This window comes from Geospiza fortis, unplaced genomic scaffold (genome assembly GCF_000277835.1).
Source record: "Geospiza fortis unplaced genomic scaffold, GeoFor_1.0 scaffold100, whole genome shotgun sequence".
NCBI lineage: Eukaryota > Metazoa > Chordata > Aves > Passeriformes > Thraupidae > Geospiza > Geospiza fortis.
Window position 1 is genome coordinate 5,194,104 of NW_005054350.1, and position 23,554 is coordinate 5,217,657.

At 39.2% G+C, this 23,554-nt stretch overlaps 1 protein-coding gene across 1 annotated transcript in view; it reads right to left on the bottom strand.

The window, feature by feature from the left end:
- Positions 1-23,554, bottom strand: part of NDUFV2 (NADH:ubiquinone oxidoreductase core subunit V2) — a 37,730-nt gene that overhangs the window by 13,359 nt on the left and 817 nt on the right. Inside the window, exons 2-3 of the mRNA XM_014307957.2 lie at positions 23,345-23,448; positions 12,821-13,046 (exon numbers count right to left, since the gene is read on the bottom strand). Of these exons, the coding sequence (XP_014163432.1) occupies positions 12,821-13,046; positions 23,345-23,448 (330 nt within the window). The remainder of the gene's footprint in view (positions 1-12,820; positions 13,047-23,344; positions 23,449-23,554) is intronic.

Sequence of the window (23,554 nt, forward strand, 5' to 3'; positions counted from 1 at the left end):
CCTCAGCCGTGCCTGAGGCTGTCCGCGGGAGTTCCAGCCTCTGTGGCACGCACCAGCGTGGAGAAAACAGATTCCTTCGGAAACAAGAGCTAATAGCAGCGGAAAATGACAGGAAACTAGAGAGGGATTTTTCAGCACTGTGTTTCTCACCTTCCTACCCACTTGTTTGGGCTGCTTGCGCCTGTGTTTTGTCCTCCTTTAGGAGAAACAATAAACATTGATGGTCTTTTTGGCCTCTGATAAGCATTCTCGTATGACACCATAATCCAGTTAATACAGTACAAATGCTGGAACTGAGGATCACAGAATCACAGAATGGTTTGGGTTGGAAGGGAACTTAAAACATCTTGTGGTTCCAACCCGTGCCATGAGCAGGGACACCGCTCGCTAGGCCAGGCTGCTCAGAGCCCCATCCAGGCTGCGCTGGAACACTGGTGGGAATGGGGCATCCACGACTTATCTGGACTAGATGGGAGTAACAGGCTCTTCCTTAGGTGCAGCTGGTTTCTCAGAACAAGGTGCACAGGTCCATCCTTGTGTGAAAAATGCCAATCACTTGTTTTTACAATTTTAAAAGTTTAATAGTAATAAAATGTTTATAAAAATAGTAATATAATTAGAGTAATAAAAACTTGGACAATTAGGATTTAGGACAATACGAGACAATAGAAACAAAGAGTTAGGGATGTCTAGGTACTTCTTTCTGGGCAAAATAAGCCCGAAAAAGTACACACGTTAACAGAGGATTAGCCCAAAAAAACAATAGCCTGTGGCATATTCATGCACCTCATACATGATGCATAAATTCCATTCAAACACAGGATTCTGTCTGGTCAGTGTTGGCTTCTTCCTCTGAATCCTGGCGGCATCTTCATGGCTGAGCGAGGCGGGAAGAAGTTTGTTTCTTCTGATAATGAAGCAATAAATTCTTTTTCTCTGGAAGATTTAGGCATCCTGTGGCTGCTATCTGGTGCGAGTACCTCATTCCTTTCTTAAAAAAATATCCCGCATACATAGTTTCTATTTTAACATTAAGTTATAACCTAAAACTATATTTAACACACTACTTAGAAGAATTAATACAGCATAACCTTATAACATAACACATATAATAATCATTTTAATATTTGCGTAAAGCTAATCATAAAATATGCATTTTTCACATTGTATGACACCATAATCCAGTTAATACAGTACAAATGCTGGAACAGAGGATCAAAGAGACAGAGTGGTTTGGGTTGGAGGGGAACTTTAACATCATCTGGTTCCAACCTGTGCCATGGGCAGGGAGACCTTCCACTAGGCCTGGCTGCTCAGAACCCCATCCAGCTGGGCTGGAGCACTGGTGGGAATGGGGCATCCACGACTTATCTGGGCTAGATGTGGGTAACAGACTCTTCCTTAGGTGCAGCTGGTCCTTAGGAATGTGGTTCACAGGTCCATCCTTGTGCAGAGCCTTGATCATTCAGGTTTTGTGATGAGGAGCGCAAATGTACCTTTTTCACTGACAAATAAATTCACATTTTTCGAATAGCAGCCAAGAAGGAAGTCTTTTATTCCAATGAGTACTCAGCATTCCAGGTTGGCAAAGCATCACCTGATGTTCCAACATCTCTTACCATATTGTCCTTCTCTCTGAGGAGGAATTTCCCCTGCAGTCCACACCCTCTCATCTGCCCTGGCTTTCAGTGGGGCAGCCTTATTAATTTCATTAATTTCCCACTGAAAGTCTATCCACGTGTATTTTATTTTTTTACTAAAACTTTGATGATTTGCAAGTTGACACTGTGCGTACAATTACTTTTAATAAGTACACAGCAGAACAAAAATTCAGCTTTCCTTACAGTGTTTTCCTTCCTCCAAAGCATTAACTTCCTTTTTCATCTCCTTACTTATGATGAGAGCGCCTCTTTTGTTTTGTAGAAACTTTCAAAAAGGCAGGGTTAGCTATGCTACAGCAAGCTGAATTTTATTAAAAAGATTTTATGATTATGGTATGATTTTTTACTGACAAAATGATCCATCAGGGCACTTGTTGGGACAAAAGGCCAGGTTAGTGAGAGCCACGGTAGCCATGCCTGTGTAAGTGCGCCTGGAAAAAGAAAGGTTTCCTGTAAAGAAACCTGCATGTATGGGGATACAAGTGCCACGGTACATCACACAGATAGCTCTAGAGAAAACCCAAAACTTGAAACATTGCATGTATTAGGACATTTTAGGATATTTACTGCTCTTTCAGATAATTGTATGTACATCTATAGGGATATGAACATATGTGCATAGATATACTTGGGAGCTGTTAGTGTAATTTATGTCCTTTTAACAGAATAGTTTTCATTTGCACTGGGGATCAGGCAGGATGTAGTACTAGCTCTGATTAGATTACTGCTCTTCACATTTGGGTTCACTGTAGTCAGGGGTTGTGTTCCTGCTGCTTATTCATCATTTCCTCAATGCTGACAGATACTATCAGCATTTGTAATTTAAGTACTGCTACCATATTTGATATTTTCATTCATTTGTTTTCACTGTTTACTTGCTCATAAAACTCATTTTTTCACTTGCAATCAAATAATTAATTTCTATGTAATTTGATTTCTTTATTAGTATGCATTATGCCAAATAATTGCTTTCAGGCTTTTGACTTAAATGTAAATAATAGTAGGGATATTTAATGGCTGTTACATTTTGAAATACTCTCCATTTTGAAATACAAAAATAAACAAATCAGCTTTCATTAATTTTTAACCCATTATTCATGTACGCATTCACTGTATATTTTCTGACATTCAAAAGTAGTACTTTCAGCCACAGCAGTACAAGTAATATTAACCAATCATACATGAAAATGTTACATTTCTATTATTTTGGAATCATAGAATCATAGCACAGTTAGAAGAGACTTTAAAGATCATCTAGTTCTAACCCTGTTCAATGAGCAGGAACACCTTTCACTAGTCCAGGTTGCTCAGAGCCCCATCAACCTGGCCTGGAACACCTCCAGGGATGGGGCATCCACAAATACGTGCTCTAACATTAAGTAATATAAATAGTACGTAATTTGCAGTGTGGGGACTGTGAATGTTGGCAAGCCATTAGAAGAGATTCTTTTGAAAGCAAGTCATCTGGAGAGAACCTAAAATCTATCAGATGGTATCAGAAGCTTTTTATCCCATTAAAATACCTTTAACTAGCTCTGGTGTCAACTATGTAAAAGAGAAAAAAAATAAATGCTATTAAGATCTCTCTGGTCTTTAAAAAAAAATTTAATACATTAGTATGTTTGTATTTAACCAGTACAGAGATCTATTTTAGGAAGCGTAAAACCACAGGGGACAAACACAAGAGACCATATTAAATAATTAAGACCATAAAACATTGGAAAACAAAACATTCTCAGTTGCAATCTTCATGTTGCAGTGCTGTACAGAAAACCAACCTCTATACCCAGGAGTGTTTCAGATTAATAAATATTGTTATCCTTTTGATAGATTAGCTTTAATTAATAAAAAAATGATATGTACTAAGAGAAAAATTAGTGTAAAATATGACCTGAGACCTATTTCTGTAAGCAAAGTAAAGGTAAAGTGCCTACTTGCTTAACACACTCACCCAAGAACTGTAAAAATTAAAATTGGTATTTATCGATTTAGCATCCATTATCAATTTAGCATCACAGAAGAACTCCTCCAACAAAAAATGACTGTATGGGTAGTGTAGAGACTGCACATGGAACGACTTCCACAGAACATTTTTCTTTAGAAAAATAACTACAAGAGAACAGAGACTGAAAAGAAAATGAGGAGGCACATAGAACATGGAATAAAAACAACCCACAATTACTTTTGTTAACTATTTGCCCAAAGGCATTGTGCACTTTTGCAAGTCCTTTGATACTGTTTTTGGATTTTCTACAAATGCAGTTATTTCAATATACTGTAGTAGTTTAACTTTTATGTGAAAGTACATTTCATATTATGTATGAAAGTGTAAATACACTTAAAGTTTAAAAAGAATCCTAATTTAGGATACTACTCAGATTATTTAGAAATATGTAATGATAACTTAAATGTACCCATAGAGATAGATAGTTGTGCTGGGAGAAAAATAATCATAGTAATTAAAACTTTGTTACCCAAAGGTGAAGATTTATTTTAAAATGTGATGAGGAATTATTGAATTTATTTTACAGATAGAAAAATGTGAGGAAAATGTGTACTGACCCCCAGTAAGCCTCAAGAAGTCACCAAGAGCTGGAAAAGAACACAAGCCCACCAATTCCGTGGGCTTCCTATTCCATGGGCTCTGTTTTTCTCCTAATCTGAGAGAAATTCAGTTCATAGTGATCAGACATTCATAATCCCTGGTTTGCAGCATAGGAAGGGCACCAGGAACAAATTCTTCTGAATGAATAGAGAGGAATGAGGAGGTAAATACATTTACACACTTAGCATTAGATACTTAAATGCCCAGGCTAGGGACCTGCATTCTGGAGTTAGCTGACCCCTGTGCTCCCTTTTTACAGAGCCTGCAGAGCTACTTTCCTAGATTAGTGTCCCAAGTCAGGTAGCAAAAGCTGTAAGGAAGAACATCTTCCAGATAATGTACACAATTTAATTTTAATTCTTGCATTGCTTCTGTATTCAGGCTAAATATTAATTTAAGATGAAGAATGTTTTGATGTGTAAATAAACTGGTATTAGAGACATTGCTTCTCTCTTCAACAAGGCTATGACAGGCTGGTGTGGCTTCCATTGGCATCTCCTCACTTTTTCATGTTAATAATCTCTGAAGTTCAAACACCATTCAGAAAAGGTATCAGCCTCTTTTTGCAGCAGCTTTGAACTTTCTTTATTCAAAAGGGCAACTAGAACTATAATTAGGTACAGCTAGCTGTCATTATATAGCTCATTTATTATTTATATCTTCCTCCCACAGTGCCTGTGAACCTCACATCTTGTGTTGGCAGAGATAGGAGTCTGAATGTTGCTTTCACAGGCTCCAAGCAGCACAGTAGACCCTGTGGCATGGCCCTGGATTTGTAATCTGGGCTTCAGGGTGCTGACCTAATGCAGCCAGTGAGGTTACAGCCTGTAGCATCCCACGTTCAGAATTTACTGAGGCAATCTCTTCCACCTTTCAGGCAAACAATCAAAATGAACCCTTTTGTAGACAGCTACTGCCTGCATCTACTCTAATTCTTGTCAATTCCTCTCTGAGGTCTCTCCCCACCTCATGCTGGGTACATGATTGTTTTGACATTTTGTGAGTTATTGTATTACCAAGTTCTGAAAGGTATCTGGGAGATGGGAGAAGAATTAACTGTAATTTTCAGTGGAGACAAATATGGGAAGACCATAATTGGATGGAGTTTTAGACAGTTTTCTTTTAAGCTCCTGATGGTCAGTAACACACTGTCTTTTTACAAAAACCCTGCATGACCAGAATGGTGACAACTTTAGTGACAGGTTGGGTTGCTTTGTCATGGTCTTTAAGAACAAGTTTCCTCTTTTCTGCAGTATGCAGATTTATCTTTCTGGGATGCCTTCTTCCCCAGATCCTTCTCCATATAGGAGTAGCAGATGGAAAAACAAGAACTTGAGAACAGCCTGGTGGGTATTGAGTGGGTGAGGTTAAAGCCGAATTCAGTAGAATTGCCAAAATAGATTTGAAATGTCTGTGGAGCTTTTCCCCTGCCTCTCCCATTTTAAAAAGAATAAATAAAGATTTAGACTACAAGTTGTTTTAGAAAGAGGGCAGTGCAGAAAAGGAAAACCAGTGATCTACTTAAAGAGAAATTAAAATGCATTACACCTCTTGGGGTTGAGGTTACAAAAAATAGTAACAAAAAAATGCAACACAATGAATGTGTGCATGAAAGGAGACAACATCTTCTTTTGCCCCTAAAGGCAGCAAAATTCTACCAGGAATTAATTTGACTTCTGGTCAGATTATTATTATGCAGTTGTTATTATTATGCAGTTTAAAGGGCTGGTTTTACTTTGCCTAGTAAAACTTCTAGGGCAGTTTTTGACTTTCTGACTTTCTAATGCATTAGTATCTTGTCTAAAAACAAATGCTGCTTGTTCTGTCAGGTATCCTAGGGCACAGTAAGTTTCTGCCCTCCTTGTCTACTATCCTGTCTATTATAATAATTATACTGTATTTTAGTAACTTTTTCTCCTGAGTGATTACATAGACACCATCCTAGATGACCAGAAGCTGTTTTTCATTTGTTCTTTAATCTTAGATCTGTTCACCTTGGATGGTCCTGGCAGGACTTTATGCTTCTGTTGGCATAGCTCTCACTATCACCAGGTCAGATCTGCCTTTCCCTTGCATCAAAGTGGATCCTCAGGGAAGGAATCTGTTTTACCTGATGTAAGCCAAAACATGAATTCCTGCTCAGAGCTACCTTCACAGCTCTATGGATAATAATTACAAACACAGGAATTAAGTTTGTCTTATATCCAAAGCCTGTAGATTAATTAAGTGTGTTGGGAACAGACAGGCTGATTTGATACTTCAGTGATTTGTTAGAATCCAGCTGTTCCACACTTCTGATACCTGTGGTGAAACAAATCTCTGCCAAGCTGACAGGAGCATCCTAGTGCACAGATCCTGCTTGCAACATGAGAACCTCCCACAGCTGTGTTCCCTAAACACTCACACTTTTCTGGGACCCAGCACCCAGCCTGGTGCCAACAGCATGACTGCCAGAGCCTGGGCCCAGTTTTCTCATGAAAACTGACCCAGTGATACGTGCTCACACTGCAGAGCCTGAGAAGAGACAGGGGAGAGTTCCAGACCCAAAACCACATATGCCCTTACATGTTTGCAGTGTGCTATTCCTGCCACGATAGACAGTTAGACTTCAAATTTCCCATTTGTCTTCCTCTTCTGACCATGTTCCTAAGAACTTCATTTCATCCTTTCTTTTAGTTTCTGTTACCCACTCATCACACTGTCCTTAATCATCATCAGTCCTTCTAGTCACTCTTCTTTGGGTTGTCTTCCTCACAGATCCAGGCATGATTTAACCCCTCCTGTCTTAAAATCTTACAAACTCACCTGCCTTTCCTGTTTAGTGCTTTATCATCCTTTCTCTTTACATCTTTAGCATACAATTCCTATCTGGGTTTTCATCAAAAAAATCACACTTTAATGCAGCTTCTGCCCTTGTGCTTTGCTGACTTCTAAGTCTATTATGTATTTCTGTCACTCATATTCTTTTCTCCCTCCTGAACAAAGGTCCTAGTGATTTCAATCTTTCCGCATTCACAGCCCTTCAGAATTTTGCTGCAAACACTTTCCCTAAATTTGACCACAAAATAGGGGAAAATTCTGACTTTCCTTTATTCTCCAAAGGATTGCTTTTTCTTTCAAGACAAGCTGCATTTGGAACAGTTTCTTCTATTTAGCCCCTGTAATTATTTTGATTCAATTGTACAATATCTATTTTGTGTCAGAAACTGGGTGACATCATGAACTGTGGGACCAGCAAAGACACCAGGTATCATTTTATGTCCTGGACCCTTCCTGACTAAATCCATGGTTCAATCTGCACAACGCTTGTTAACTGTCAATCACTCCTCAAAGATAAGCAAGGACCTACCTTGGCACTAACTCAACAGAAATGCCTGTCTCTGCTGCAGGTGCAGTCATACAGACAATGCCCTCTCCATCTTGGACACTGTCCTTGTGCAGTGACAAGAGATCACCTGGCTTTGAATTGCCAGCTCATGTTTGGCATCAGTTCAGCCACCTGGGCTGCAGAATGGTGAGTCATGAACAAAAACCAAGTGCATGAGATTTCCTGGGCAGGCCCTTGTGCAGGTCTGGTTGAGGTGGGTTTGTGGAAAATCTGTCACAATATGCATTGCCCAATTGTTTCATGTTTGCCCTGTGCTGCCCACTAGGAAGAGATTTATGAATATGTAATATGTGTATGAATATCTAATACAACCTTTAAATTCCTTGTTAAAGTTCTTCTTTGCTCTGATGACAACACTTAAGTCTGCTGGAACTGATAGCAGACACACTGATGGGTACTGATGTGTCATTTTCTTGCACTTCCCCATCTGTCCTCTCCTGTTCATGCTTTGATTTAACCTCCTGGAGACAACATAGGATGTAAGAGAGGGGAGCTCAGGGGAACTGTTCCAGTGACCGAACTAGTTCTAACATAAAAAATCTATATTGGAAATTACTGTGAAGACTTCACTGGAAGAGTGATGTAAAGGAAAGGAGACCCAAATCCCAGTTTTGGCAGATGTATTCTTCTCTCTCACAGTTTCTCCTCCATTTGTGGTGTGGATGATTCTAAACTGCCAAATGTAATATTTATTATCTCAAAATCTGCTCAAATCAGTAGATGTTCGCTGCTTGGAATGCTGTCTTTCCTATTCTGCACAATCTAACTGTAATTGGTGTTAAGTTATTCTTGTTTATTATGGAAATACAAAATGTGTTACTGTGCTCTTAATCTGCATAGACTGAAACCATCTGCTGTGGTTCACAGTTGAAGAAAAGGAGATTATAAATTCCCTCTAGTATTTGTATCCAGCCCTCATTAAGCAAGTAATCATTACTGCTACCAAGTTGCAAGTCAGAGAAGTGCACAATCATCATCTTAACATGTAAGCATATGAATGACCTGTTCCTTTTTATAGAAAACCCAATATTTACATGCACATTTATCTTTTGACTGATAGGAGAAGGCAGTTTACAGTGGCTCAGGTAGAGGAGGAGTAGAGGGTGTTCTCAGATGAGTCAGTGAGTAGCTCCATACTGAGTAAAAGGTGATTTGACAAAAAAAAAAAAAGGAAAGTCATGTTGTGCTCAGTTGCAGGATGGCCTAGTTTACCTCCAGAATGTCAGGAAGCAAGACTTAGTGTCTTGGTTTGGGAAGACAGGAGTCTGCTAAGGAAGGCAGGAGCCTCCCCTGAAATTGAGAATGTAAACCCTCCCCACCCCTCCGAATTGCTATAATTTTAAATTAAGGGGCTCTCAGGCAAAGATATGGGAGCAGGAAATAACAGTTCTTTAATAGGGAAGAAATAAAAAGAATAAAATAAACAATGCAGTCCACTGGAACAACACTGACAGAGTCAGAACCCAACCTGACACCCTGTGGGTCAGGGTGTTGGTGGCAGTCCGATTGAAAATGTGGCTGCAGTCCTCTGAAGTATCAGGGGTGGTTCTGTTGGAGCAAGGGGGCTCTGTAGAGAAGGATGTAGTCTTCCTCTGAAGATCCAGGAGGAAAAGGCAGCTGCTGTTCCTCTGGGGAATCTCGTGGAGAAAAAACGAGTTGCAATTTCAAAATCTCAGAGTATATTGGGGTGGCAGTGCTTGGCTCCTCCCTCTGGGCGGAGCATCTCACAATGGGATGTTATAGTTCTTATCAGTCATGCACTGATATTCAATAGCCTGTTATCAGCAGAGGCCCCCTCCCGAGGAAGATGTGAATGTGGTCATTCAAAGAGAGAGGTAAGGCAAACTGCTCACTTGACAAGGTAATCAGCCATACAGATGGTAATGGAAAACATCTTACGTGCAATCTTCAACACTCAGTAAGGAAAACTTTGAGATGAGAAGACCTTTTTGAGAAATATATTTTGTTTGTGTTGTACCCAAATATGCTACAAGACTGCTTGAGTTAAAGCAGAAACATGAGGCGTCCTGCTTGCCTTGTACCCAGACATATCACAAGACTGTTTGACTTAGGAAGTGAAATATTGTGTAATACCTGTTTGCTCAGCATGGTTACACAAAAATAGTAGAGCTGAGATAATCATACCCAGACTGCAAAGACCTGAATCAGATGGTCAGCATGCAGTCAGCAAAACACCCACCTGGAGAGGCTGGACTGGACCTGCACACAGAAAAGTGTAAAATCTGTCTAGCAGACAGACCAGACTGCCTCTGACCTAGAGAAAGAGGAAGCAAACCTTTGGACCAGACTGGTCTTGATCCACACAAAAGCTATATGTAAACAGAAGTGACATACAGTGGATTTTGGGGAAGGGAGAGTATGCCCCCTTTAGTCTGGCTTCCCTTGGAGAGCTGTCAAACTCAGCCCCCACTGTCTTGGAGGCTGAGAATTGTTAAATGATGTAACCATCAGAAACCACAATGCAGCAGCAGTATTGTAGATCTAAGGCTTCGTGTTTAGGTCTGTATGTTTAAACATTGCTTGATTTTTGTTTGCTAACAGGAGGTTTGCCTAAAAGCTGAGCATAAACAGATGCCTTCTTGAAGTTTTGACTGGTTCACCCTCTCAGAACTCTCCCATTGCAGTGTCCCCAGGGCTCAGTTGCTCATCAGCAAAAAGCAGATTCTGATACCAACACCAGTTTACCAGGCTTTGCAGGACACAAGGAGAAACTCCTGCCAGGGGATGTAGTACCACACAGAAGCTGAGGACAGAACAGGACATCTGTGACAGTTGATCAGGTCTCTTGTGAAATAAATACTGAAGTATTTTCATCCCTGTATTGAACACTAAGTATACTTACTGGTTTTGGATACTCAGCATATGCAGATAGAATTGTATCCTGCACTTTACCCATGCCCACTCTGTGTCATCCTCTGGCAATCAAAATATTGATTCAGTCTTGGTCTTAAATCCAGCTGAGTTAAACCAGAGGTGAATTTGGTTCTGTCTGATTGATAAGTAGATTTTTCTTCTGTTCTAAATTAAATACAGAAAGAAATAAGAGCAGCAGGCCTAAATTTGTTAGAACAGATTTGAATCCTTATTTAGCTTTTTCTCCATGATGCAAGTCTTCAGCTCACTATCTACCGTTATGTTTCCTAGAACATATTTTGGATGATGATGCTGCACTCTTTCTGGAACCGTTTACTCAATGTATTTGTTGTGTTTGCGCAACATTTTATAAACAAGATAGGTCAAATTTTTCCCTTGTTGACATAATTCAACAGGCTTCACATAGGGTCAGCTGGAAGGAATGTGATCCAGTTAGCTTTGTTTACAGATTTATTCAAAATTAATTTTAAACTCAAGGTTTGCACCTAACTTTCTGGCTGACCTTAGGATAGGAAAATGCCAAGGCCCATTTTTCAGTTGTTAAAAATGACACATGTGAATAAATGTAAGAAACTTCCAGGCCTTTATCATTAGATTTTAATTGTATTTTCAATAAAAAAGCTTTCAACCACCGGTCTTTAAACTGTTTTCCAAAGAAAAGTTCTTTTTCCTATCCATTTAAGGGAGCAGGTTCACTCATAATTACCCTGGCCTGACTTCTAGAGGAAGCAATACACTAAGCTGTCAAAAGGAGGAACCACAGAGCTTCTTGATGGATTTAGTCTAGAGTCAGTTCAAAGAGTTTGAACCTTTTGCTGACTTCAAATATACAACATGTATTTTGTATCATAGAAAAAGTTTTAGAAGGAGGAGATGATACAAGGCAGTGTTGACCCTGTGAATGCCTCAGAGAGTTTTAAACAGTGTAAGTTAACAGGCAGAGCTCCTCAGGCATAGACAGCCTCAAAACTGGGTAGGTGTAAAACTATCTTCACATCTAAAAATCTTGTAAGATGACTCAAGCATGGCACAGAATCTCACCTCAGTGCTTTATATCACCATACTTCCCATGTGTCATTATGAATATAACACTTTCTCTCAGTCTGGAAAGGCCTGAAATAATGAGCTTTATACTCACAGCACCTCCATGCCTGGATAAACATTGTGCTAGTTTGGTTCTGAAGGTCATAGGCTTTGTAGCCAAGCCTTATAGATGCTATAATCACCTGACTTCAGAGAAGATATAAAAATAATTATGACTCCTTTTATCATATATGATGCAAATAGCATGCGTAGGTCTGTTTGGTTAGGCAGCCCTCCCATCTGATTTAAAACTGTCAAACTTCTCTCCTTGTGTCTAACACATACTTAATCCAGCAATATTCTTTTTGTTCAAAACAAACAGAAATAGAGCCCTTTTCAAGCAATGTGTAGTTAAATGTGGAACATATTGCCATGCAGAGCGTCCAAAGGCAAATTGTATGCATCTTGAGAAAATGGAAATAAAACCAGTTCATTATTTGCACCCCCACCAAATAAACAGAAGAGATACCAAAGCTATGAAGCACAAACATCACCTCTGTGTGAGTGCCTGAGCTCCAGGCTGCTAGGAACTGCAAGCATTTGCCATCAGTATTTGGGTATTCCGTTAAAAATGCGATGTAGTACTGGCCACGGCTGCACTGGATGAGTCTTCAGTGTGACCTCCTGCAGCCAATTCCATGTTCACACATGATGTTTTTTAACATACAAGTGGAAAACAAAGGCCTATGCTGATACCATGTTTTAGCAGGCAAAATCATAAGCACTAAGTTCCTCTGAGGGGTTTTTCAGATATTTGGTTTGCTTCAAACAAGTTCACATCACAAAAAAGTGAGAAACATTTAAAGTTTTTTTAAGATTAGTGTTTGTCAGAAGACTAGGTTTGAGTCCTGAGGAAAGCACATAGCCTTGAAAGGTTGGCATTTGTGAGGCTGCACTACTGCATGCTAACAGATGCAAAGTTTGCTTTTCTTTGCTTCTATATGGTGGGCACTGTATATTAAACTAGCTTTGGTCAACAGCTGCATTAGAGCTTCTCGTGAAGGTTTGACAGGTTGATTTATTCTGACTTGTTATCACGAAACAAAAGGATGAAGTAAAGGTGAAGCTCTGATATGACAGATGGACAGTCATGAGCAAAGTGCCGATTGCTATTGGGGCAGTGCCTTCTGTCACAGCTGCTGTCTCCATCCTGCCATCCAATTGCTCCTAGAGCACGCAGTGCTGCACTTGCCGGCTGTAAAGGCCAAGCTGATGGAGAACATCCAGCTGTGGTTCAGAATAGTGCGAGGAGCGGGGCAGCTCCGCGGGCAGCGCCTCGGAGGCTCGGGGAGCACACGGAGCGGGGAGCACACGGCGCTCGCTGCACGCCTGGTCATTGAGTGCCACCCAGTGGGGGCTGGCGTGCGCTCCCGCTGCCTTATCCGGCACTGCAGCTGGGAATACGCAGGGGTGCCTGCAGGGTCAAAGCACACGGGGTTGGTAGAGCATTTTTTCTTTTCATGTATTTTTTTTGTTTTTTTTTTTTTTTCTAGTTAAAAACTGAGTACTATTTATTTTCGTATGAAATATATCAAAACATCAAATAGAGTGTCTGCTAGCTGTTACTGTGCAATGATTCTCTTTGCATTCATCTGTGATTTTCTCCAGTGATTTCTATTTTTGGGTTCATTATGGCCTTGTGTGCAGCCTTTTTAAACTATTGGTAATAAAGTATTTCCACTTTAACCATGGTAACATAAAGTCTACAGACGTGTAAAATATATTGTTTGTATATTTTTAATAAATAAAGCATATTGGAGCAGACAGTTCAGTTGTGTATTTTGCAATTCATTATATTACCCCTACATTTTTGTTAGGTAGCTGCTAAATTAAATACTAGGGAGGACCAAAGTCATTACCTAACATTTGGAAGAAAGTCCTGTGCAGGCTTTCTAGATCACAGTGCTTAATAGCTAAACAAATCACACTTGGGAGCTGTGGGAATTAGGTCTTTTCCTTCTCAAGAATGTATCTGTGAAGTATGGCACTTACCAAAATAACAGCTTGTGAGCAATGCTGGTGTTCAGAATGTGGCACGTAAGTTCTTAAAGCATTGTGAGTGTCAGAAGGGAGACATTACTGTACCCCCCAATCAATAGATGGCTCTATTCTCTGCCGCTTGAAGCAGTATTTTGAGAAGGACCTCCATTCAGGCTGTCCATTTCTCTGTACTTAGGAAAGATTGGTAAAAGGTGAGAATTGTCACAATGAAAAAATCCACTTACATAAATTTTAGATCACGTCTCGACATGCAAAACACATGCCTGCAGTAGACAATGTTCAGTATTCCCAAGCTATAGAACATATGACACAGAGGAAAGATGCAGACTGAGAAGATAATGTTGTTCTTCACAAATGTGGAATATGTCCTGGAAAATCTTTGTTGATAAATTTATCCTCTGATGACAGCATGCAAGATAAAGTGGAACAGATACCAGACACTCTATGCTTGATCTTGTGGCTCCCTTTGTCATAATAATTTTCATTATTTAGAATGGTTCATTTAATGGAAATGTTAGGAAAAAAACACCTACTGAAAAATTAAGTGCTATTCACCCAGGTTAAATGTAGCTATGGAAATTAGCCTCCTTTTGCTTCCCCTGTATCCAATGGAATGAGATAACTTTTTAACAGCTGAAATATTGTGTAAATGAAGTGAGTATAAAAGCAGCCCTTGGAAATTAGAGCCCTAAAAAAGAACTAAGAATATCACTGACTATTGCAACCAAATTCATAACTTTAAGAAAAAATGTGTGCACGCTGCTCTGACCCTGCAAAGCTCTGGCACAAGATTTTATGCTCAAGAAGAAATAAGAGCAAAGTGTAAGCTCTTATACAAACTGGTCTGCTTAAGGAAGTGCTGTGCCTCAAACATGTTTGTCTGCAAAGAATGTTCTTTCCCTTTTGTTGCCTTGTAACCAGGAAGATAATTTACAGCATTTCTTTGGGTAGAACATGCACTTCTTCACACTGCTTAGCCAACAAAAGGGCAAGGTGAGATTTTATGGGACAGTTCCACTTTAGATGCCTGAACAATCCAACATGCCTTTGGTGGCTCAGGGACTGCAATGATGCAGCAATGTTTTTGGCCAGCACATGGTGTTTGGCTGTTTTAGTCTCCCAAATGTGGAGTAAATTTTTACCATTTTTATGAGCCTAAAGGAGATCACAGATCAGGCAATATATTATTTTTATTATATTAATTCATGTGCACAAATCTTTCCAGGAAACAGAGGCCTATACTTTGATACAAAGCATACTTATGTTTTTACCCTTAGTAACAACAATTTTCCTGCAAATGACAGAACCCAAAACATTCAGCTGCAAGGACAGCTTTGGGATTTGCACATGTAAGCACAGATATATATATATGGAGCTCCCCTTACTGAAAATGTGGTGCAGCTAATGCTCTGGTTCATATGGGAGGAAGAATTAAGAGGCACTAATTTGCATATAAAATTCTAGGGATGTGCAGCTTTACATAATAAAATTTTAAATCAAAATAAATAATAGGAACATGTTGTCATCATGTGTAAGTCCTATATCACCAGATTAATTCCTAGATATTTTCTTCATCATTGTAACATATTAATGACTTCCATAACATCTGAATACATCCATACAACTTCAGACAACTTAATGATTTATGAGATTACAAAGATTCTTTTCTAGTTGATTTTTATTTTTTGAAAAACAGTGTGTTGTCAGAAAACTGTAAAACCTGGCCAAGTAAGGACCTCGAAGTTACCTGATGCCACAATCCTTTATTAAGGATTATGTTGATGATGATGATGATGATTGATTGATAATCCTATGTAGTCCATGGAAGAACAGCCACTGATGGGACAAGATCTCTACATAGATCTTGGGTATCCAATTTTTCCAAATTACCTTGTCAACCAAGAACTGGCACTTGACTAGTTTCTTCAGTGCTGTGTCTTGACTATCCTTGGGAGATGCCTTGGAGGAAGTACTGAAAAGTGACATTTCATAAAACAAATGGAAGTATTTTAAGAAATTTTTCTATCTTCACAGCCCTTATAGTTTCTTAAAAATCTGCAAGCAAAGCTAAGCGATTTTTTCAGAGCTCAGCAATTCCTCTTATTTACATATGTGTGAGGACAGCCTCTTAATCTTAAGAAATCTTAATGTAACCGAATCTTCATCCCCAAAATGGCAATGAAGAACATTGCCTAAATCAGCACACATTTTTATGAGCTAACCTTTGCAAGGCAGTAACTTGTGAATAGCAATTTCTCATCTCCCCTGCTGTGCTGCAATTTAGTCCTCTGGAAAGACATTTTAGGTAAATTTACCAAAGGCAAATGTAATGATGATGATGATATATTAGGAGCTCCAAAGCTGGTTAGTTTTCAGAGGCAATGGAAATTTATGGAGAGCAATAGAACAGCCTGTGCTAGCCTCTGGTCACAAGATAAAAAGGTGTTTATTTTTAAAAACACGAGTGAGGATTGAGAGTCATAATCTATTTTCCACACTATTGCACCAGGTCAAGGAACCTCTGGTGTTGCACAGGGAAAATGCAGCAGCCTGGATGCCCAGTGCTCCCCAAATACCAGCAGAGTTTCAGAGCTAGAACTGAAATAAAAATCCCCAGTAAGGTGAGCCAGTGGGTAACTGTTCCTGTGAGATGCCTGTATTCAGGATTGTCATGAGGATGCCATGCTCACTGTCTCCCCCTCTCATTCCCTGGGGAACCAAGAGATAAAACAGCTTGTGTGATAGTGAGTTTGTGCTGCACACACTTTTTAAAAAATAATAAACTCATTTAAGGATTGTTTCTTCTGGGGAAGTTTTTAATCTATGTTAGCTTAATTATATCCCTGACAGAGAGTTAATTTTAGTCTTCTTGTGAACCTTTATATGCTTTTAAGCTTGTTTTTATTTTGTCTTGAAGTATTTTTGAAGGGACGTATATTAAGCTGAAAAAAGATATTCCACATCATGAGAGAAACTACCTACAGAAACCTGTCAAAAGTATCAGTGTAACTTTAACTGTGTTCCTGTATCTATATAGATAATTTCACTCCACAGGAAAGTTTCTGCTTTGTAGCAGTGACTTTATATCCAAAAATACTCCCATTTTATTTCCCTGGGGTAGCAGTGGTCGGAAGCTCTGCTATGACTTGTGAGCCAATTACAAGGTGGGGATGGAGAGGAGTGTTCACCCAGCACTTAGTAGAAATCTATGTTGGCTACATAACTGATTTCACTAATAGAACATAAATTTTCCCTAATGGATTCCCACCAGAAATATTTTAATAGGTAGCAGCTCTTTCGTAATACACTATTTCTGGCTGTGAACAGTTGCAAATTACAGTAGGGCTGGATAGTACACCAGAACAACTGATTCTCTTTCAGCTCAAAGATAGCCAGTGCAATTACTCTACATAAAAATACCTGAAAATGGGTAGATTAAAATATAATCTACCTTTAGATAGAGCCTTTACTCCACCAGAGTGAAATAAGCAGCCTGAGAGCAGGGAGAACCAAGTTCAGAGTAGCAACAGCTGCAGATAGAGAAAATATGAATTACTTGGTAAAGTATTAACAGTTGAGAAATGGAGAGATGTAACCCAAGAGCTGACTTCAATACATTAAAAGGCTTAAAAATTGATACATATTCTCATATTACTATTTGCTGTGAGGTAGATAACTCTGATAGATGTAACACTTGAGCGTGTGAAAAAAGATCAGTATTTGATAAATATAATTACTGCTTCCAGAATTGTGAAAAAACCCAGAAAATCTGAAGCATCATATTGTAAACACTAATGCCAGAAAAGACAGAAATTAAAAATATCTCATCAACAAACTTTCAAGCATCACAATTTTTAAGCAGAGAGGCAATCTTCTAAACCAGACTCTGCTAAGTTCAGAAAGGACAGAAGTATCAGATACAGGTGTCTGGCAAAAGGCTTATTTTACTGCCCCAAGTTTGTGATTGAGGATGCAATATATGCATATAAATACATAAAGTGAGTTTTCAAAATATGAATATGTTTATTTACAAGTCCAGGGATTATACTTTACAATCAAATAATAGCAACTTAAGACAATATTTCTATTGAAAAATCCAGCTTCAGTCACAGCTTTGGTATCTATGTACATAAATACATGTTCAGGGAACTCCATCTTCTGAAAATCTGGTGTTGACAACGTTCTTGGTCAGGTGGGAGGAGGGACAAGAGAGGCTGCCTGTAAAACCCTAGAGAAATGCAGCCCCTAATATCACAAACATGGATCATACTGCAAACAACTGTAATTGCAAAAATAGGATGACCCCAGGCTACCAATACAGCTGTTTTCTATCACAACAGGGAGTTTAACTGTGGTGGTTTCAAATTTAAACAGTCCAGAGGCTTTGTTGCTATGGCAGCATCAGCCCTCCACTTCAGAAATCCAAATATATGTGATGCCATTCAAGTCCTTCCACATGTACCCATTTTATTTCATAATAGAATGTTGGAGAGCCAGCATTTAACCATGCTAACACAACCACTGTGTTGAGCAGAGTTAAGGGTGTTGCTCTTAGGAAATACATTTCAATGGCATTGAACTTCATGACAAGAACCATGACTCATAACACTGAAGAATGTTTTCATGGCTAATAATAGGCTGCAATTAATATTTTTCCTGAAAAACAGTTTCTGCTGTTACATAAGTCTGCAGATGATCTCAGGGACTACAATGATATTTTTATTCCAATCAGTCAGATGGCAGAATATTCTATAAAAGTAGAAGTGGGTTGTATTTATACTTACATGAGGCTTTTTACTGGAGGTGCGCCTTTTATCCTCAGTGTATTCATTTTCTCTCTGTTACTGAGGGTCAATGTTAACAAAAAGCTCTTGTAAAATTGTGGATCTTTCTTGCCAACCTCTGAAATGTTTCTGCAAGGTATGGCATTGATACATGTGGCATACATGTATGATTATTGGCTCAGCTAAGAAAATTAGCCTTTCTTTTTTTCAAATTTTCACACTATCCTCCTGTTTTCCTCGGTCAGGGAACTCACAGATGTAGATTTTAGAGATTGTTATGGAGGCCTGCAAGCAGGAAAATTGAGCCCTGGTTTCTCAGTTTTCCATTTATAGTGCTTTCAAGCTTAGAGACTCCTGTGTATGTTTTCCTCTGAATGAGGACTATAAAGAAGCCATGCATAATTTGTACATCCTTACAAATATTCTGGAAACATCTCTTGATTTCTCATTCAGTAACTCAACAGATCCTTTACTTTTAGATCAGATTTTAGTATATGTTTAAGTTTTTAACTTTATATCATGAATTTTGTTGCTAGGTCTTTGTAAATGCAGCAATGAAGACACAGGCTCCTCAGTACATTGATGTTAAGACTGTACTGCACTTAAGTCCTATCAATTTCCATGAGAGAAAAATGGCATTTGGCTTCAGGATCTAGTGCAAAAGAAAGGCTTGCAACCCTTTGTTCAAGACTGGAATTGTTAAAGGGAAAAGAAATCTCCATGTGCAGACTTTATTGAGAAAGTATTTATCTACCATATACAAGATTTGAGATCTTGTGTACAAAGAAAGTGAAGGCAAAGTAGAGTCATGGAATCATAGGCTGGTTTGGGTTGGAAGGGACCTTAGAGATCATCTAGTTACAACTTCTCTGCAATGGACAGGGACACTATCCACTAGACCAGGTTGTTCAAAGCTCCATCAAGCCTGGCCTTGAACACTGCCAGGGTTGGGGCATCCACAGCTTCTCTGGGAAACATTTTCAGTGTATTGCCGCTCTCAGAGTAAAGGACTTCTTCCTAATATTTCATCTATACCTGTCCTGTTTCACTTTAATGCCATTTCCCCTTGTCCTATCCCTCTGTGCTCTTGTAAAAAGTCCTTCTGGCTTTCTTCAGGTACTGGAGGGCTGCTAGAAAGTCTCCCCAGACTGACAGATTACTGAAATTACTGGTTGTAAAGTGTCTACTTGAACTATTTTCCAGTGAAAACAATATATGTTACTGATGTATATATTACTGATTAATTAATCATTTATATCCTTAATCCTAGAAATTTATTTAAATTAATAGAAAAGGGTAAGAGAGTTGCAGCCAGGATACTGAAGGACTTTCTTTTTTCCATTAAAAATAAAAGCAGATGCTGCAGCAGTCTTTAAAAAAACTACAGAATTTGCTCTGAGGGCAGTAAATCTGACTTTCATCAAGCAAATTATTAGGAACTATAGGAGATAATAAAATCAGACCATGGGCAAAATTTAAATATGAGATATAAGGGAACATCAGCTCTGATTTCTTTTTACTTGCAAGTTTATTGCAGTCTTTTGAAGGTGTCAATAAGCAGATCATTACAGTTGTTCATACAAATGGATTTTCAAAAATATTTAAAAGATTTATTACCAAAGATATGTAAAGCTATCATGAACTAAACCAGAAGATCTTTTTGGGATAAATATCATGTTGAAAAATAGGAAACAAATGTAGGAGTTAACATTCTGATTTCACAATTATATTTTTCATGTAATTAAATTCTTGTGATTGATCTAGAAAGGGTTTTACTTGAGCTGGGAAGGGTGCTGATAAGAATAGTGGCATTGATCTGCAAAATGGAGCTACTCCCACAAGAAAAAGAGTAAGCAATCTCAAGATCATCAACTTGGAAAACATTCTGTGGGAGGGAAGGGGGAGAGATGTGCTAAATTTTATAATACCACAAGTAGTACAAAGAAGGGAGTTGAGGAATAACTGTTCACTATTTCTCACAGTATAAAAGCTACAGAATACTCAGTGAAATCATTTGGTATCAGGTTTAAAAGCAAGCAAAGAGAGAAGAGTAGGCTCTGGTGAGACCTTTCCAAATTAACGGGGGATTAGATTGTAGGAAAGATGGGCACAGACTTTTCAGGAGGGCCTGTAGGGATAGAACAAAGGGTAATGGTTTTAGGCTGAAAGAGGGTAGATACAAACTAAAAATAAGTTGGTTTGTTTTTGGTTTTTTTTACCATTGCGGTAGTGAGACACAGGACCAGGTTGCCCAGAGAAGTGTTAGATGCCTCATCCCTGAAGATGTTCAAGGTAAGGTTGGGTGGGGTCCTGAGCAACCTGATCTAGTTGAAGATGTCCCTGCTTGATGCAGGGGTATTGGACTAGATGACCCTTAAAGATCCCTTGTGACCATTTTGTGATTCTAAGACACTGTCACCTGAGTGAACACCTGTGAGCGAGCAGACTGCAGTGATTTGCATTGCTTGAGAAATGCGAAGGCCCTTACAGACACTTTGAGTCTTTATTTGTGTTTTGTTGCTGTGAATAAGTAAATACATACCTCTTGCTCATCTTGATTTTACAGGCATCTTTCCACACAGCTACATATGATACGTAGGATGGATTCCAGGTTTTGTTTTGTTGTGTGCATGAAACATTACAGATTAGCAAGTTCCTTTTGAGAGACTCAGAGCAGATGTTTTTATATGGCTGGAGAACCAAACTGAGTACAAGAATTGCTCTGAAAGGCTGAAGGTAGGAATGTAGGTGAAAAGAAAGATAGGCTTCTTTCACCCACTCTGACTCTGTTTTCCCTTCTTCCCTAAGCCAGTCCCAGAAGATACTTTTACAGTTTATTCATTTGTAAGAACTATTAGCTCCTAAGATGGAAAAAGGCTGCCCCTTGGAAGGCATTAAATTCCTGATGCATCCAGCTGAGCTGCTAATGTGATCAATCTCCTGCACTGAACAGGGCTGGGCTCAGCATCGTTCTGCATTCAGCCTTATCAGCCCACTGAGGTTTGGTCCCTCTTGCAAATCCGTAGGGTAAAAGCATCATCTTATGTTGGCAACACTCTCTCCTGTGTAGTGGGTCATGTCTAAATGCATCCAAATGCACCATCTGGCTTTTGAATTTAGCAGCAGGTATTGGCTTCCTCTGAAGAGAAAGAATTCAGTTTAAAAAAACAGCCAGAACTTTGCTTATTTTGGGGTAAAACTGAGATAAGTCCACAGATTTGTTAACCTAATGACCAAACTAGCTTTGGTAAATGAAAACAAAAGACAACAATGCTTGGAGTAGTATTAATCTCTCTTTGTGCAGTGTGTACATTAGTTCTCTAGAATGATGTTCCCATAAGGTATTTTTCTTATATGTTTGTGAAAAGCAGATAGGTCACTGGTTTTTGACTGATTTCCACCTGAACTCAGACTTTCTTACTCTTCTCCCTGCTTACTTTCAGTCTGGCTTTCCTCTCTTGCAGCAGAATCATGGTTATCTCTTTCCCATCTAAACATCTATTTTTGACTTTATTTTTACTTCAAACTCTTCCCCATCTTATTTAATCTCACTACAAGCAATTCTACATTCTAGATCTCACTAATTGTTTTCCATCTCCTTTGAAGCTCCTGGCTTGTAGAGGGTTTGTCCAGCCCATTGCCTTCATTATTCTAACTCTCAACTCAGAATCAATGCTCCTTCACTTTTCTCAGCCTGGTCTAGGGGGGTAGACTGAATTTCATAATGGTTGGGATGTACACCCAAGTACAGGGGAAGGAGGAAGAGAGAAATATCCACATTTGGACTGTGAAGGCTGCTCCCAGAACCAGAACCAGGCATCCTGCTCATGGGTGCAGCCACAACCTCCTTAAGTGTATTCCCCATCCAATGCATACCTCAAGGTCCTGGCCTGGGATCTGTGGAAGGTCTTAGAGTGAGTTTGGGCTAAGGATCTTCAGGGTGATCAGATAAGATTTTTGACCACCAGGACAAATTTCACTCTACTATCACACTCTACAACTGCTTAGAAGATGTAGGAAATGCACAGTGAGAAGCTGGTGGGCCAGAGAGATGGATCAGGATTCCTTTTAGTGTTTGTTCTGCTCGTATAACTGTGAGTGGTATCAGTAAATGAGGAGTACTTTGTAAAGGCTGAAAATCTACCTGCTTTAATAACCTCTGGAATACTGAGATTAACAACTGACACTTGGGGAAAGGGAAGGAGAGTAATTTTATTTTGCTTTGTAAATCAGAGTAAATGCAGAATCTATTGAAGTGTAGCTACTGTAGAACATCAACGTCCTCTGTTTAGTCACTGCTTAGGGTGTCATTGACATTTTGAAGGCCATACATAACACTGTTGATTATAACAACTGTTAATTAAATCTGTTTGGTTTGTTTTTGTTTTTTTGGGTTTGTTTTTTTTTCAGTAAACCACTAGTGTTTTTTAAAATGCATTCAAGCATTCATCTCTCCACAGATGTTTTATTCTTTCTGCAGAGTGAGAGCATATGCAGACACAAGCAGAAATATCCTGAGTTCCCTGGAGAGGAGGTGGCCATACTTGTTTATCACCTGTGACCCAGAAAGAGAGAAGCCTGCCTTCTGCACAGCTTGAAGCAGGGACAGACCTGGTCCCTGAGTGACTGGCAAATGCAGCTGTAAGCACTGCTGCAGTGCAGAGATTATGGCCCTGCAGCTTGAATAACCATCATCACAACATGACACCAAATTGGGAATGAGAGAACTGGCAGAGGAGGAAGTGGGAAGATGTCATTATTTGGGCATCAAAATTGGTATCCTAATCCTCCCACTCAACTGTATCACTGCTTTTCTTCTTGAGGGGTTTTTAGTGTCAAATCCGTATTTGATGTAGTTTCTGGTGCTGAGAAATTAGCAAAAGTGGTTGAACAGTCATGCTGTCCTGCAGGTACTATTTTAACTCACCTAGAAGATTTTAAAATAAAATTCCTTAGGTTTTCATCTTGAACAAAGGTGACTGAGATGAGATCTTTACCCTTGGGCTGCAGATCACATTTCAGGCTGCCAGCCTGCAGGGAACATAAGAACTGATTATTCCTTTTACTGGAACAATTAAGACTAATGTGCAAGCTAAGAGCTGAAATGTCATCCTAAAGACAGGCTAGGAGCTGTAAT